The sequence below is a fragment of the Notolepis coatsorum genome (assembly GCF_963971535.1).
Source record: "Notolepis coatsorum genome assembly, chromosome: 6".
NCBI classification, from domain to species: domain Eukaryota; kingdom Metazoa; phylum Chordata; class Actinopteri; order Aulopiformes; family Paralepididae; genus Notolepis; species Notolepis coatsorum.
Window position 1 is genome coordinate 100,216,930 of NC_140170.1, and position 16,845 is coordinate 100,233,774.

General features: G+C 41.7%; 1 protein-coding gene across 1 annotated transcript; it reads right to left on the reverse strand.

Moving 5' to 3' along the window:
• Window positions 1-638: 638 nt before the first annotated feature.
• spdef (SAM pointed domain containing ets transcription factor) lies at window positions 639-16,602 on the reverse strand. Its single transcript, XM_084317667.1, has 6 exons — window positions 16,243-16,602; window positions 6,895-7,348; window positions 4,091-4,288; window positions 3,562-3,613; window positions 1,263-1,393; window positions 639-818 (listed from the first exon to the last, which is right to left on the reverse strand). The coding sequence occupies exons 2-6, from the start codon at window positions 7,337-7,339 to the stop codon at window positions 640-642; spliced, it is 1,005 nt and encodes a 334-aa protein (XP_084173793.1). The 5' UTR covers window positions 7,340-7,348; window positions 16,243-16,602; the 3' UTR covers window position 639.
• Window positions 16,603-16,845: the final 243 nt, after the last annotated feature.

Consider the following 16,845-nt stretch of genomic DNA (forward strand, 5'->3'; position numbering starts at 1 on the left):
TTATCATAGGTCTGTTCCCACTCTTCAGTTCAGGTTCAGTATAGTAAACGGATAAAATTTCCTGTCGGAGAGCGTGCCTAAAAAAAAGTTTGCTGTGTTTACCCACCTGGATGGTAGCCAGGACCCGAGCCAAGCAAAACAATAAATACCGTAACCACATTTTCAGGTGTTCGAAAAACAGGAGTCTTGATCAAACACACACATGCTCAATGTACAGGTATCAGAACATAAAGGTGCCTGGCACTGTACAGCTGTAGGCAAGGGGCGATTCTCCACAAAGGCGTGATGGAAAAAAATAGCACACCGATTTTTTAACGCAATCGGGGCACCACATCACAAGGTAACGCAGACCAATAAGGACAGGCAGAACGTGCAAAAGTGAGAAGGCAGTTCCACACTTCTCTTCCTCTTTGGTTCTTTCATAATTTGTGTTTTGTTTCTTCTTCTTGGCTATGATCACGCAGCTGATACTTAAGTATTGGCAGTGGAAATGTGCACCAATGGGGTCAGTCAGTGCATATGTGTGTCCAAAGTCAATATTGATTTTAAACCCCTTTTTCAGTTTGGCGTTTTCAAGTGCAGGGTGAGATAGCATGCCCCCCCCCCCCCTCCCCCCTCTTATAAACCTCTGTCTCCTGCTCATACCGGGTGGACGAACTGGTAAACGAGTCTTTGAGAGACATCAGGCTTGCGGATGATGCCCTTCTTGTAGTACTGGCGTATGGAACGGCTCAGCTTGTCGTAGTTCATGGCCGGCCGGTTCTTCCTCAGCCCCCACAGTCTGGCCACGTGAGCGGAGTCTTCGATCTTAAAAATACCTGGTAGCAGAGGAAGAAACGTGAGTCTCATCCTTCACTTCCATGTTCTGTTCATTTAAAAGGAAATGTAAACATCTGTCACGTTGTAACATGTTTGGCCACTCGACACGACGGCTCTGAAATTCAAGTGTGTTATGACATATTGCATAAGAACATAATAATATATAAGAATGGTTGGAAATAAATGTGCTAAGGAGGCCTTATATATAGCCTACCCTATTAGCATTTTTCTTTACCATATACAAATTTGGGTAAATTCACATACATTTTTAACCACTGAACATTTTAATATAAGTGTGTTTAAACATTATCAATGAAAAAAAAAAAAACACAGTTCTTATATCAAAACCTCAGGCAATTAACTTGGGGGAAAAAGGCTACCCATTTGTACATTTGGATCACGGATTGTGCCTTTAATGGAGCTGTGCGGTATACACAAATTACCTTTGTCTTTATTGAGCCAGCGGATGCAACGTCCGTAGTTGTGGGGCTTCAGTAGTAGTTCCCGCAGGAACTGCCACAGGTGAATAGGCTGTCCTGAACAAGAAGAATCGGCCTCCGACCACAGCTCCTCACTACCTGTACATCACAATCACAATCACAATCACAATCACAATCACAATCACTTTCACAATCACAATCACAATCACAATCACAATCACAATCACAATCACAATTAACCTATTTATTTGCCAAGTGCAATGTACAACTAATGTGTCTTAATTTAATGCAAGGTGTCAACATACCATCCAATACAAAACAACTAGAGTTATGCAGTGCAATAAAAATACAATACAAAATAATACAATATAATACAATACAACACAATGTAAATACAAATGCAGTAGGAATGGCTGGGACATGTACACAGTTAAAGTGCAAGTGCAGGCCACTGGGGAGGATAACTGCGGGCAAGTATTTCCCCAATGACCTGCTCCCAGACTGGGGGAAGCAGCAACAGGTGACCCGTGACCGTGAGACGCATGCAGTTGATGGTTATTGGGGAGAGCACCGCAGGTGTTGAGTGCTCTGCTGTCTCCACAGCAGAAGCAGCTCTCCTGGGTTGTGAGTAAACACTGGACATAGTCCACAAATGTATTATTTGAAGATTATTGAAGTTTGAAGACGATTGAAGATTGTTTGGATAACTGTGAAGAGGGGCATTTTGTAAAGTTGAGTTTATTGAAGGATATGGACACTATGGAATTAGTTGCCTGTTAAAAAGACAACAGAAAAAGGCCTGGAGCTCAAGCCTAAAGAGAGTCCAGAGACGAGGAGCCATAGCCTGGAGCTACTAGCATACTAACTCTTACCCCTCTCCTCTCCTCTGCTCTCTCCCCCCAGGCAGACTGGAGCTAATAGCATACTAACTCGTACCCCCCTCCTCTGCTCTCTCCAGCCAGACTGAAGCCAAAACACCAGAAGAGAAGAATTTCTGTTGGATTACACAATCACTCCCATTCCCCACAGTTGGACAATACAACTTTTTCTTAACTTGGAAAACCTGTCTTTATTTCAATTACTGGGCTGGACTCACCTCAACCTAGGCCAGGCTTCCCACAGTGTGTTAAAGTCCTAGTTAACGTGAGAGTGGGCGGGGGGGATTAGGAGGATTATGGTCTCTGCTGAGAGGGGATGTGAGGATGTCAGCCATGACCTTCCCTGCTCTCTCCAGAGGACGGGTCTGAATACAGATAATAATCTCTGCACACCACACTTTGCACTGTAGTTTCCGCTTAAGAGTGGGATGTTGCAGAGCCAAACCACACGGAGATGGAGGCTGTGGTCAATTATGGCTGCTGTGTAGAATTTGACCAGCAGCGATCAACTACCACACAAGGATTGGATTATTGCAAACTAGAGGGTCCCTCAGTGATTTACAGGCCCAAAATGACTATGCAATTTTAAGTGTTTGTGGTTAATAATAATAATAATAATAATAATAATAATAATAATAATAATAATAATAATAATAATAATAATAATAATAATAATAATAATAATAATAATAATAATAATAATAATAATAATAATAATAATAATAATAATAATAATAATAATAATAATAATAATAATAATAATAATAATAATAATAATAATAATAATAATAATAATAATAATAATAATAATAATAATAATAATAATAATAATAATAATAATAATAATAATAATAATAATAATAATAATAATAATAATAATAATAATAATAATAATAATAATAATAATAATAATAATAATAATAATAATAATAATAATAATAATAATAATAATAATAATAATAATAATAATAATAATAATAATAATAATAATAATAATAATATAATGTTGATGGACCAAGAAGATTGTTACCAGTTACCAGTATCCGGCTGCAGGCTAACCTAGTTTAGCACAAATGATACAGACCACTGGCTTATCTTAAAACTCTGGCCAACAGCTAGTCCGTATCGGCTTCCATTAATTTGTGCTAAGCTAGCTGCTAGGCTAGTTTACAGCTGGATATCCTTCTACTGAAAGGAAATTGGTATCTTCTTACAATGTATGTGAATATGCCCCATTCCAGACCACACAACAAAGTATGGCTACTAAAAAGATATATCAAACAGTTTACTGAGAGGACAGTATGAACACTGGGAATCAGATTTACTTAAATATGATTTACTTATCTTTTACAAGCATGTTCACTCATTTAAATGTAGTTTGTTGATGTGTTTTTTTGTTATGAGGATTTTTTTTTTAAATAAACCTACCAATAGGTTTGCTGTCTCCAGCTGAACACTTCTCTTTCATCCAGGCAGCTGAAAAGAGACAGAATTGACTTGTTATGGCACCAATCATTTGCATTAGGCTACCTGTATTTAACATCTCGTCTACATTTGAACAGTATCTATTCAACGTTATTACACATTAAATCATGTTATTTCAAGGGTAAATGCATTGTAATAACATGATTGAATGTGTAATAACATGATTTAATGTGTAATAACCTTGAATAGATAGCAATGATTATGAGATGTTACACGAGTTAAATACAGGTAGCCTACTAATCAACACATGTTTTGATATTATATTGTTATTGAGAATGTGTTCCGAATCTAGACTCTTAAAACAAATGCTTCAATGATCACTTCCAGCCACGTGTTCACATCTGGTCAAAGGCTGGTCGAGGGCTTAACATTTAAAAGACACCCAGCCTGTCACAATCATGAACAGATGGCATGAGTGAGCAGGGCAGGCTGAGTTACCTTGCTTAAATAAATAAGATCATAGCACACCTGATTTCCATATATCCAGGTGTGCGTGCAGTGTGTCGCCACATTGGGGCGAGCGCTGGCGGAAGTCCTCCTCGCTCATGGCACACAGGTCTTTCCCTGCAAGCTCCTGGAAGGCCTTGCCGGCCTGGGGCAGTCGGTAGAGGTGCTCCGTCCAAAGCAGCCACTTTTGGACATTCCCTGTGTTCCACTCAACAGGGTCTGGGAAATGAAAACAATACATATTAGAAACGAGAGTGAAAACTGTTGACTGTACTTGCTACTGTATACCTGCCCCCCCCCCCCCCCAATGTACATGGTGTGAGTCATTCATACAGTCAGAGTGAACTTAGTTATAACTCACAAGTCATGTCAGGTTAATGGGGAATGTCACCCATTTTGAGAATTCACAAATGTGTTATTGTTGTATCCCAGGGCAGTTTACCACTCTCCTCTTTACGCTAGAAATCAGAGAGAGAACCATCAAATTTGTGATGTCACATGGGTGTAAAATCTGGAGCTGCTATTGATAATGAATGGGGTATTGACTTTGTGCGACCATAAACTGTTTTAACTAAATCAAGTTAATATTCTGATTCAGACGTGTTAGCTATGGAAACTTAATTTTAGAAGTGAACATTTAAAGGGGAACTATCTTATAAATGGCCTTTTTGAGTGTTTAGCATTGTTTCCTAGCTATGTGAACTTATATTAATATGATCTATGTCTCAAAATTCTCATATTGGCGCATTCTTCCAATTCTCCTCTCACAATATTCACCCTCACTGAACTGAGTCATTTGAAAATGTGCCTATATGTGATGTCAGAAAGACACTGCTGCATGTTAATGTTGAGATACAAGATGAGCTGCACACAGTGGCACCTGCACCTGCAGCCCAGGCTCAAAACAGCTCGAGATCTTGAGGTAGAAAAATGCTGTTTTTGAGGACTTGATTAGAAATACAAAACAATGAATAAAAAAAAAATATATATTACAGAGGTGTTCCATAGACTCACAGGAATTGTGTAAAAGTGCCCAAATAGTGAAAGAAATAGTAAAATAGTTCCCCTTTAAAGCTGCGCCAGGTCGTTTTGAGAAGAAAATGAATACCTCTATAATAACTAGTTATAAAATGAACCAACATTGTGCTTAGAGGATGCTGCAAAAATACCCTAACAAACTTTAACAAATTCAACACATTCCATAGAGAAGCCCCAGATTTTACATCCACTGATCTGTGGGTTCTCCCTCTGATTTCCAGCCTCAGGAGAGAGTGGAGGGTGTTACAATAATATTGACTGAACTGTCCCGCGGCACAGGAACTACATATGTAAATTCTTAAAGCAGATGGCATCCCCATTACAATCCGTTAAAATCCCAATGTGTGCGGCTACTTACTACAATATTACTGTATATGAGAGAGTGACTGATGGTTTGCAAAAGAAAAGGCAAATGAATTGTGTACACTTGTTTTCATAAGGAAGTGCACCATGACATCACTCTTGTCATGCCATGAGTTTATGACGGTTAGAGACCCTTATACCGTATGTCCTCTATGTTTGCTTTGCCAGTTGAAGAGACCTCGCCCTCGGTCTTAACACTGTGTACACGTCTGTTGGCAGGCAAGCACCATGACTCTCTCAAAACCCAAAGGCATCGCAAACGTTAGGATTACACAGATCCTGGAGCAGGCAAACATGGCTTGCTTCAATAAGAACATCACTCAAGAGATCTGTCATCTTTCTCCATCTATCACAAGTGTGTGTTGTTTTTGGAAAGGTATACCTTATAGCTTCTCTGAATCAATATCCCCAATGTTTTTTTATGTAACGAACAATGCTTTGTGTTCTCTGAAGCTTGGTTCCTTTACTACAATACCTAGGGACAATCCCTATGGTCAGTGGTGTAAAGTAATTATGTATTTTTAAGTACTTTTTATGTACTGTACTTTTACAATTACAAGCTACTTTATGAGAGTATTTTCATTTTAGGGAACTTTATACTTATACCCCACTACATTTCAAAGGAAATATTGTACTTTTTACTCCACTACATTTATCTGAACTGGTCAGTTACTAGTTATTTTGAAGAAAAATATTTAGCATAGAAGACATGGCACACAGTATGAATATTATATACTTTGACATTTGAAGCCTGCCAACTTCAAGAGGACGTAATCAGAGCAGCATAACTGGACCACACACCTTTAACATAACCTTTAGAGGTCAATGGATCGAGGGTTGAATGCTCCCAAGCACTGGAATCGGTATAATGCATACTTTTACTTTAGATACTTAAAGTAAGTACATTCAATAGAAAATACTTCTCTTCTTTTACTGAAGTAGAATCTTAATGGAGGACTTTTACTTTTACCAGAGTACTCATTTATCTGGGCATTTCTACATTTACTTAAAGGAACACACCAACATTTTGGGAAATTAGCTTAGCGTCTTCTCCAGAGAGAGACAAGAAGATACTAGTTTCCTCTCTGTGCGTTCAGTAGAAAGTTATCTGGCTGCATGTTAGCCTAGATTAGCACAATGAATGGAAGCGGACATGACCGGTTAGCCTAGGCATTGTCCAACTAACACCTCTCTCGAAGGCTAACCGGTCATGTCCGCTTCCAATCATTGTGCTAAGCTAGGCTAACATGCAGCCAGATAGCTTTCTACAAAACGCACAGAGAGGAAACTGGTATATATCTTCTTGTCTCTCGCTGGAGAAGACGGTAAGCTAATTTCCCAATATTTTGGCGTGTTCTTTTAAGTAAGGAACTGTGTATTTCTTCCATTATTTCTTCTGCGCTTGTGTAGGCACTCAGCTTTACCTGGGGTGATGTTGAGCAGCTTGCAGGCCGTCTCGATGTCCTTCAGCACCTCCCCGACCACCATGCTCTGCACCTGTTCCAGGGAGCGCTCCTCCTCCTGCCCCTCCAACCCCTCCAGCCCGGGTGAGAGCCCCAGGCCCTGGCTGTCGATGACGGGACACTGCTCGGGCTCCTCCGCTCGAGACGCCGGCACCGCCAGCGCCTGGGAGGCCTCGGACACTTTGAGCAGCCAGGCGGCGTCCTCGGTCAGGAGCATGTCGAAGCAGGAGAGATAGATGCCCGGCAGGCTACGCTCCAGAGTCTCCATGCACGGCTTTGTATCCTCCGCCTCCCAGGCCTCCCCGGAGCCCCTGTTCCGTTCTAGGATGGCCAGGGAGCCCTCCGTCAGCCCCAGCCTGGAGCTGTACACGGTCCCCTCTGCTATGCTACTTGCTGGGTTTGACATGGCAGACACCTGGAGGGCAGGGAGAGAGAGCGGACCGTCTTACATTCCGGAAATACCTTTTTGTCGCCTGGATCCAGCACCCAAATTGCTAAATCTATCTTTAAATCTATGGAAGCACTTTTTACCTTTTGAAGCAAAGAATTTATTTTATTCAGGTCACGTGTGTAGCAAAGGTTTTGAATACTGTGGCGTAACAATAGATACGTGAGGATCAATGGGTCCCAAGTTATTGATTCAAGTAATTAATAATCACAATTTCTTAGGTTGAGAAAAGTAAAGTATGTCATTAGAGCCAAACTATTGCATCACAATGTTCTGTATAATGTTTGCAGAGTTCTTACCAAGCCAAACATATTACCAAAATGGACAGTGTGACTCATTGCTGCTAACAGCTCCCTCATAATCCCCTTCAACAATAACTGTATATGTATTTCCATGATCAAATAGAATTAGATTCTCCTTTAATTTAATTTGATCAAAAATGGTAAAGTTACAATACCTTTTTATGACTATCCCTTTTATGGTGAATTATCTGGCTGCTAAACATGCAATAGTGCTGTAAAAAGGTCCATCGGAGGGAAAAACTGCAGACTTGAATCTGTGTCGGCCTATCGAGTCCAGTGAGGAGTTCAGAACTGAGGTGAGACCGTGTCGGCTGAAGCTCTATAAACGAGTCCAGAGCCAGATGAAGATACAGGGCTAATGGCCCTGGAGAGAGTCACCACACAGCCTCAACAGGCATGGGGCAAAATGGATTTCACTGAGTCTCTTACGTGTGGGTCAGTGGCCCAGAATGGGTGATGACTTGGGGGTGGGTGACTTGTATTGAGATTTCAACCTCTCCTCGGCTTTCAAGGTGCCGTCTCGACAGATCTCTGTCTCCACTGTCAGCAGGAGTTTTTAATCAAATGAAAGTTAGATAATGTGGAGAAGATGGCACCAGAGTGTGGCTTCACCGCGCTCAAGCTGGTTGTTGTCAGCTTGATAACTATTCTAAAGAAAAAGGTTGCGTCTGCCTTTTTGGACACACTTCAGTCTAATCTTGTTCTTACCCACATAACCTTTTTTATATCTTTAGTATATGGTGTACGTGTGTGTGTGCATTTCATCACATGTGCAATTCCCTTGGGTGGAAATTGCCATCATCAGTGCATATTTATGGGTGTCAGCTGTAGTATTAGCACTGTAATCTCAGAATAACTTATGGCACACACACAAGGTGTACCTGCCACAGCTGGCATGTGGGAAGGGACACTGCTGCCATGCACAAGGTTATCAGTAGCTATGGCTGGGTGCCATGGTAACGGAAGTGAATTTTCACGAAGCACATGTTACGATACGCGCGGCTTTATTTGTTCAGAGACACTGGAGCCTTGTAAAATGTATAAAACAATAGACCAGTCTACACCCACTAGCAGAAATTATCGGCAAGGATAAAAATTACTAAACCATTTTGATGACCTTGTTTTGCTGCTCTAAAAAAAATCTCCAAGTCATCCATTGAGCTCAACCCCATCCAACATCCCACCTTCCTACCAGTGACTGCGAGAGAGGAAGCTGAATACGGACCCTCTTCTTAACCCACAGTGAGAATTGAGTTATCGTATCCAACGAGAAGTCTTCACGCTATTCTTTGTGCCTCAACCCCCCACTGTAAAACCTTCCCCTCATGCCTCCTTTTATCCCAAAGTATATCCCCGCGCTCCTATTCGTTCCACCGGGAGTCAGATTAAAAGCCACCAGGGTCCCGGCCAGACTCCTGTGTGGCGAGCCCCTCTGTAACAGCTTGTGCTTAAGTCCATTAGCTCAGCAAATTTAACCATATTACCTTTTTCCCAAAGGGGAGAGGGGGAGGAATAAGAAAGAGGCAAACATACACCCCAGGGGAGAGGGCTTAAGACCCTGACTGATCTCTAAATGAGTTTGGTCAAGACGCTGATATTCATTTTGGGAGAATTAGAGCTTGCTCCATTTACTCAGCAAAGTCAGCCTTTTGACACACAGTCAAAGGACTCACAGTCCGCGCAGGCATCCTAACCCTGGTAACCATCTTTCTCTTCTGCATTCCTGGCGTCTCAGCTTGACGCGGAGATAGTCTCATATGAAGCTCATAACCTGCTTTTGTATAACGTTTCCTCTTGTGATGGGAAGTTAGCTTAGTTCAAACGTTCTGAGTTTGATGCCGGTCGTGTGGGAAACGGTTTGTCAGAGCCTAAGTAGGATACTGGAATGCTTGCTAATTATTATGTTTTCCTGACATTTACTGGTGTGGTGGCAAGAGAGGAAGGGATTAATGCAAGACGAAGACAAACCGCTGAGGGAGATGCTTGTTGAGTGTTGAGGTAAACGTTAATGAGTAGTGTTTTCTCCTGAGTGTTGAGGTAAACGTTAAGGAGTAGTGTTTTCTCCTGAGTGTTGAGGTAAACGTTAATGAGTAGTGTTTTCTCCTGAGTGTTGAGGTAAACATTAATGAGTAGTGTTTTCTCCTGAGTGTTGAGCTAAACATTAAGGAGTAGTGTTTTCTTCTGAGTGTTGAGGTAAATGTTAACTCATTCCCCGCCAACGACGAGTATACTCGTTATTGGCCGCCAATCGTTGGACGCCAACAATGAGTATACTCGTTATTTGATTGTTATTTCTTTTATTCGCTATTTCCATTCATAAATCATCCAAGAAGGCTGTGTTACCATAGGGAATGAGTCTGAGATCGCAAAAGTCCAATACCGCCGCCTGGTGGTATGCGGCCGATGTTGCACTCCCTTTGAGACTGTGTATGTGGCTGTGTGTTGATGAAATTCATCCGGGCGGGTTTTTCTAGTTGCCTGGACCGGGGGCTCTACCCGATCACATTGAATAGTTTTTGGGACCCCCTATTCATTATGCTGTGGTGGGTTATGTCATGACCCAAATGGACATACGATCTAACAGATGGCAATCAAATAATTGGAATATTCTTTTTGGAATCTCATCGGCCACAGGTAAGAGCAATTTAATGTAAATTTCAGCTCAATTGTGCCTTGTTTTCATAGCCATCGCCCTGATTGTATGCTGTTGTACTAACGAATGCCGTTATTGACAATCAATTAATCAGAAACGCCCCACCCCCCTTTCATGCATTCATGATGGAACATAATATACCGATCATATGCATTGGAATTTTTTATTGTAGCGTGTATAGGGACGAAATGCCAATGGATTAAGTATAATATGCGTCGCGGCCTATTACTAGCCTCCCAGGAATTACCCTAAACCGCTCTAAAACCATACTTATATTCACCACGGTATAAAACGAGAACGTATGGATGGAAAAATTATTTCTTTTTCACATCTTGAATGATAGATACTCTGCAACTGTATTTTGAGACAGCCCCTCTACCTGGCCTAACTGTCAACAGGGTTGTGCTTCAATTACAACAGTTCTGGTTTTTCCAGATTGTATCATTTTTTCTACCTTTATTTAGCCAGATAAGGTTTCTTATTTGCAATGTCGATCTGGATGTGTGTGTGTGTGTGTGTGTGTGTGTGTGTGTGTGTGTGTGTGTGTGTGTGTGTGTGTGTGTGTGTGTGTGTGTGTGTGTGTGTGTGTGTGTGTGTGTGTGTGTGTGTGTGTGTGTGTGTGTGTGTGTGTGTGTGTGTGTGTGTGTGTGTGTGTGTGTGTGTGTGTGTGTGTGTGTGTGTGTGTGTGTGTGTGTGTGAGGTGCGAGTATGAAGATGAATGAGTGCTTGTGTGTGAGAGGGTGTATGCAAAGGTGAAAATGGGGTATCAGCAAGAGCAGGAGGGATCTACTAAGAGCGTGTTAAATTTATTCTTGAAGGCAGTCAGTGAAGTAAGAGCTGTAGGGTGTCTTGAAAAGTCTTCCAGTCATAAGCTGCTGCAAAGTGAAAGGAGTTTTGGCCGAAGGTGGTCTTGGAGCTTGGGATGTTTAGCTTGATGAGACATTATGACCCCGAGTCTCCCGAGACATTAGCTTGGTGGATGTCTCGGGGTCTTGGCCAAGATGGCAGTGACTGTTCTACGTGCACCACGAGGCCATGGATCAGCTTCTTACCGTCTTCTGTCCGTGGTCTGTCAACGTGGTTTAGACGTGGAGTTCATTGCTGGGTTAAGTACTTCTATTCTATTCACATAATATGCTTACTACATATATCTATTCTATTCACATATATGCTTACCACTTGTATCTATTGCTATGTCCGCCCATCACAATCAGGCGAACTGTCTAATGCGCCTGTCCTGTCTCCCTGTCTCCCTGTGAGTGGCTGTCTCGGAGTGATGACCGGAGTGTTGGATGTCCCGTGATGATGACCGGGAGGATGCGACCCTCTCTGCGCCGCCCCCTTGCCTCAAATAGATCTGCCATCCGACTTTATGTTGTTTTTGTTTTGTTCTTGATTTATTGTGATGTTTCTTTTTGACTTGTTTAAAGAAGATGTGTCCGGCCCATGGGGACATTTGTGTGTTGTCGGGCCTTACAATTACATTTGATTTTATTTGATTTTATTTATGAGCTTGCTTGATCTTGTGCCGTAGGTGCTATGAGAAAGGTGAAGCAGGGAGGAAAGATAAGGTGGGGTCTTGCCCAGGATTGTCTTGTAAATGGAGTGGAACCAATGTTGGAGTCGGCGGGTGTGGAGGGATGGCCAGTCAACCAGTTTTTAAAGGTCACAGTTTTTGAAGGGTGCATTGTTGGCAAGGCGGATGGCAGAATGGTGAAGAGTGTCCAGTTTGTGTAGAGCCGTCTTTGAAGCCATTTTATAGATGACATCACCATAGTCCAGGATGGGCAGGACAGTCATCTTTACAAGGGTGAGTTTTGCGGAGCATGTGAAGGAAGCTTTGTTATGGAAGAGAAATGCCAGTCTGGCTTTCACTTTAGACTGAAGATTATTAATGTGAACGAAGAAAGAAAGGGAAGAGTCCAGCCAAAGCCCTAGATATTTGTAGGACTTGACAAACTCCAGTTCAGTGTCATCAGTGCAAAGGATCTTGGGGGGGGCTGGGGGGTTTCTTTTTGCGATCGAATAAGATGCATTTGGTCTTTTTAGTGTTGAGCTGAAGGTGGAGGTTATGAAAGGACTGCTCGATGGAAGTGAGACTGTCTTGAAGAGTGGAGGCCGCGGAATGGAGAGAAGGGCCAGAAGCATACAGGATGGTGTCATCAGCATAAAGGTGGATCCGAGAGCTGCCTGCAGCTTTCGTCCACATCATTAATATAAATGGATAACAGGGTAGGACCCAAGATTGAGCCCTGAGGCACCCCTTTAGTGATGGCAAGTTAGTGATGTTTGTTACTACAAATTATATTTCAAGCCTCTCCATTATTTTCAACGCAATGACGCTTTAGTGCCATTTTACAAAAGAGGGGCTGCTCTGTCTCAGAGATGGAGAAGCCAGTTTAACCCTTTCACTGCCACACTATAGAAGGTTAACCCTTTCACCACCACACACCAGACGGTAACCCTGTGTAGTGTGATAGTTAATGGGTTGATGACAGGAATGATGGCTCAGACCTCCTAGTTCTGCTCAGGATTCTAACAGTAGTGTTACTTATATAGTTGAATTTTTATTTATTTTTTTAACGACTTGCGCTATGATTAACTTTTTTTTGTTTTATTCTATAGTATGTTCTATGGTAAATGGCTGCTTTTTTATATAGCGCTTTTATCCAAAAGGCTTTACAATTTGTTACTCACAACCATGCAAGGTGCCAACCTGCTCATCGGGAGAAATTAGGGGTTAAGTGTCTTGCTCAAGGACACATCGACACGCTGCCTGGGAGGAGCGGGAATCGAAATGAAAATGTGGTTCACAAAAAAACTAAAACAAATAACAACAACTGAGTTCACAATCAAATATCCACCTTGTATTGCTGTGTTATTGAAGGAAATACCACTTACAGTAGAATTACTATATGAGATAGCAATGGTTTCACTTACAGTAGAAATACTATTATGAGATAGCAATGGTTTCACTTACAGTAGAATTACTATATGAGATAGCAATGGTTTCACTTACAGTAGAATTACTATATGATATAGCAATGGTTTTGTGTCAGTATGGTTATGTCTATAAACATTTACATTTAGTCATTTAGCTGACACTTTTATCCAAAGCCACTTACTGTACAAATTGGAACAACAAGTCAGCAGGAGGGGTACACCTCTGGCGGCTAAGGGTAAGTGGTATTGTTCGTCTAGCATAGTGCATAGTAGTTTAGTATTATAGGTATAGTAGCATAGTACATAATAGATAGTAGTAATATCACAAATACAAATTTAAATAGACAATATTTTTTTAATGAAGTCAAAATAGTGTGTGATATATCTTTTTCACAGAATAAATAAAGTGTCCCAATTGGAAAACTGAGTCCATGGAACAGGCCTGCCCATAAGGGTGGGACTTTCTGAGGCCCAGCTGCTAGGGGGGGGGGCATGGACACCAGCAATAAACACATGTTTAATATGTGATATGAGTTAACCCTTTCACTGCCACACTACCAAAGGGTTAACACTTTCACAACCACGCTACATAAGGTTAACCCTTGCACTACCACACTGTGAAAGGTTAACCTTCTGTAGTGTGGTAGTGAAAGGGTTAAGTGGGTTTGGGTTCACCAGACTTCTTCAGTTGGGCCTGCCCTGCAACTACATGAAGCTAGAGCTTACCTGTTTGGCTGTGGTGTCCTACCCTCCCACCACCTTTACAGTACAAAGCATCTTCTATAGTTAATGTTCGTCAACTTGGTTTCTAAAGCTAATTTGATGCATTTGTTGACATAGGAAAACAGGTTCTAAGCATTTGTAACTAAAGCATTTGTAACAAATTATTCAAGAGGTATTCTTTTTCCTTACAGTCCTTACTATTCTTTCTTAGATAGTGGAGCTTTAAATTTAACCCTGTCTGATCAGAAAATACCCTGTGACCTGATCTGTCCCTAAAATAGGTCTGTCTGGCTACATCCAAGTGCTTCTCATTGGATGATAGGTGTGACATGGCAGATGAGGGACCCACAAACGCTTCCCTGTCATTCTTATTACAAACTGCTTGTTGTGTGAGGCAGGAGTATCGTATATTAATTCATAAAAAGTATTTCCCAGTACTTGTACCCAGTATAACCACAGTAATCTATTTTGGATGCAAGGTGCATGAAGTATCTGTGGACTGGACACAAAGCTCCTAATTGTGGCTATATTGTGTGAGTGAAAAAATGCAGGGCCGGCACAGACATTCTGAGGGGCAGGGGCTCAAGCAAAAAGAAAATTGCATTCACCCCATCGACACACATTACAAACCCCCCCCCCACCCATCATTGCCACACCACCAACAGTATAAATGAAGCGGGCCCTAGGATAGGTCATTACTCATCCATGCCTGAGAGCTAAACTGGAGCAGGGCTTTTCAGGGAGGGGAGCAGGTGTGTTTCATCATAGGGGCTGGAGCCGGCCCAAGACCAAACAGCCCTAACGATCTTCATCTGCTTCATAATGACGGCACGCTCTATCACACACCTCAACTCTGCCCACATGGGCTTGGAGATTGGAGTACTTTTTAAATGTGAAGCAGCTCTGTGGCCAGCAACGTCACTAACTCACTCATTCATTCTCATTCAGTCACTGATTTGTTTATTCACTCACACTTAGCCTCTCTGCCCCATAGTGGCCTCCTAGCATTGGGTTGAAATCAACGTCAATCACACTTACACAGACAAGATACCCAGACCACGGTAGGTTGAACACAATTACATTTAACTGACATTCTGTGTTGTGTTTATAGGGTATATTTGGACCCATTTGTCCAAAATCCATGGTCGACGCACATAGTATTTACTTTACTGACATTCTGAGCTGTGTTTATACTGTAGTATTTGGAGAAAAGAGAGAAAGGGCCCAGCCTCTCACTCAGCTAGGACACATGTATTTAGTTGATACTATGGTTAACAGTTAGATTGTAATTTATCTCTAACCACTTTGATTTAAGTATATTTAAGGAACTGACATTCTGAGTCATGTTTCGCAATCAATTTAGGTGATTTAGAAGAGAGAGACAAACGTAGAACTTTGTGCCAAGAGAACAGTTTAATATATACGAATATATAAGAATGCTTTGCATCTATGACACCGTGTTAAATTAATATCCCTATACATTCCCTTTTTTATATTTGATAGAATTTCAATACAAAATAATGAAACCATTAAATACAATAGACACCAGCCACTCTGAGGGCAAAAGGGGCAGGGGCTCAAGCGACCCAGTGGGTCCTCTCTGTGCACGTGCCTGGAAGACTTGATGATTTAGCCCATTAGTTCTATTGTTTTTAGTAGATGTTGAAAATGTGCATGTACACTTTCCCATCTTCTCCAGAGGCCTCTATTATCTGTATTGGGATACACTCATGTTTTGGTTTGGTATGCAGCCAGATTACCTCAGTTACTTTTCTGTGGAAGTATCACCTGTGGCACTCTGCCCAGCAGCCAGCAGACTTTTGTTAAAGCTCATCTCTGTTGATAATAATACTAATAATAATAATAAATGAATAAATAATAATTCCTGCCGTTAAATAACTTTATTTGTATGTAAATCTTGCATTAACATTCATGACAGAATTAATAGCAAAGCAGAGGTGAACCTCTAATAATAAAACATCGGACCTCTGGCAATTGAAATATCCGTGGAAAATAAAACATCAGTGCTTTTGTAAAATAGTATAATGGAACTCTTGAATCTCCAAGATAGGCAAAGGCAGACTACCAGACTATTATACACATCATGGAGTAATTCATACACCTGCAATTCGGAAATTCATGAAAACAATACAAACATATATAAATCATATTAACACATGTGCAAGAACATCAGACAAGAGGTATCCAACCATATGTAAGATACTTAAACAATCACTTACCTGGGTAATGATGCTCTGTCCTTTAGAGATGACCAACCACAAGTGGAGGTGATATTGGAACGCTGACTGGGTGGCACCAGATGAGCCGCTGTTGGCCAGTGCCTCTTGTCCTGTGACAGACTGGATCCCAACGCAGACCCAAATGTTCAGATTCAACACAGACAGGACACTTTGGTGTTACCTAAAGATGGAGATGTAGTAGGCAGCAGACAGCAGCCTCTGATCAATTTCACCCTGACAACTAGAGTTCCTAGCCCAGGGCCTGGGATTGTCTCTCCGGTTGTTTTTGGATCACTGCAGGGCTGGAAGCCACAGCCCAGAGCACAACTGCTAAGTAACACTATCAGGGCCAAGGCACCTGCGGGGGTGTGAACAGACTGAGAGGGAGAGGGAGTAAGCCAGAAAGTGTAAAGGAATTCCAGCTCCATTGACTGCAGGTCACATTTATAGGGCAGCCGTATTTACCTATGCAAACAACACTGTGTGTGTGTGTGTGTGTGTGTGTGTGTGTGTGTGTGTGTGTGTGTGTGTGTGTGTGTGTGTGTGTGTGTGTGTGTGTGTGTGTGTGTGTGTGTGCGCCTGAGTGTGTGTGTGTGTGTGTGT

Coding starts and splice junctions, on each gene's coding strand:
- spdef (XM_084317667.1), bottom strand. CDS start 7,339: ATGTCAAACCCAGCAAGTAGCATAGCAGAGGGGACCGTGTACAGCTCC. Junction 3,614..4,090: donor CCTGGATATATGGAAATCAG/GTGTGCTATGAT, acceptor GTCTCTTTTCAG/CTGCCTGGATGAAAGAGAAG. Junction 1,394..3,561: donor GACAGCAAACCTATTGGTAG/GTTTATTTAAAA, acceptor ATGTACAGGTAG/TGAGGAGCTGTGGTCGGAGG.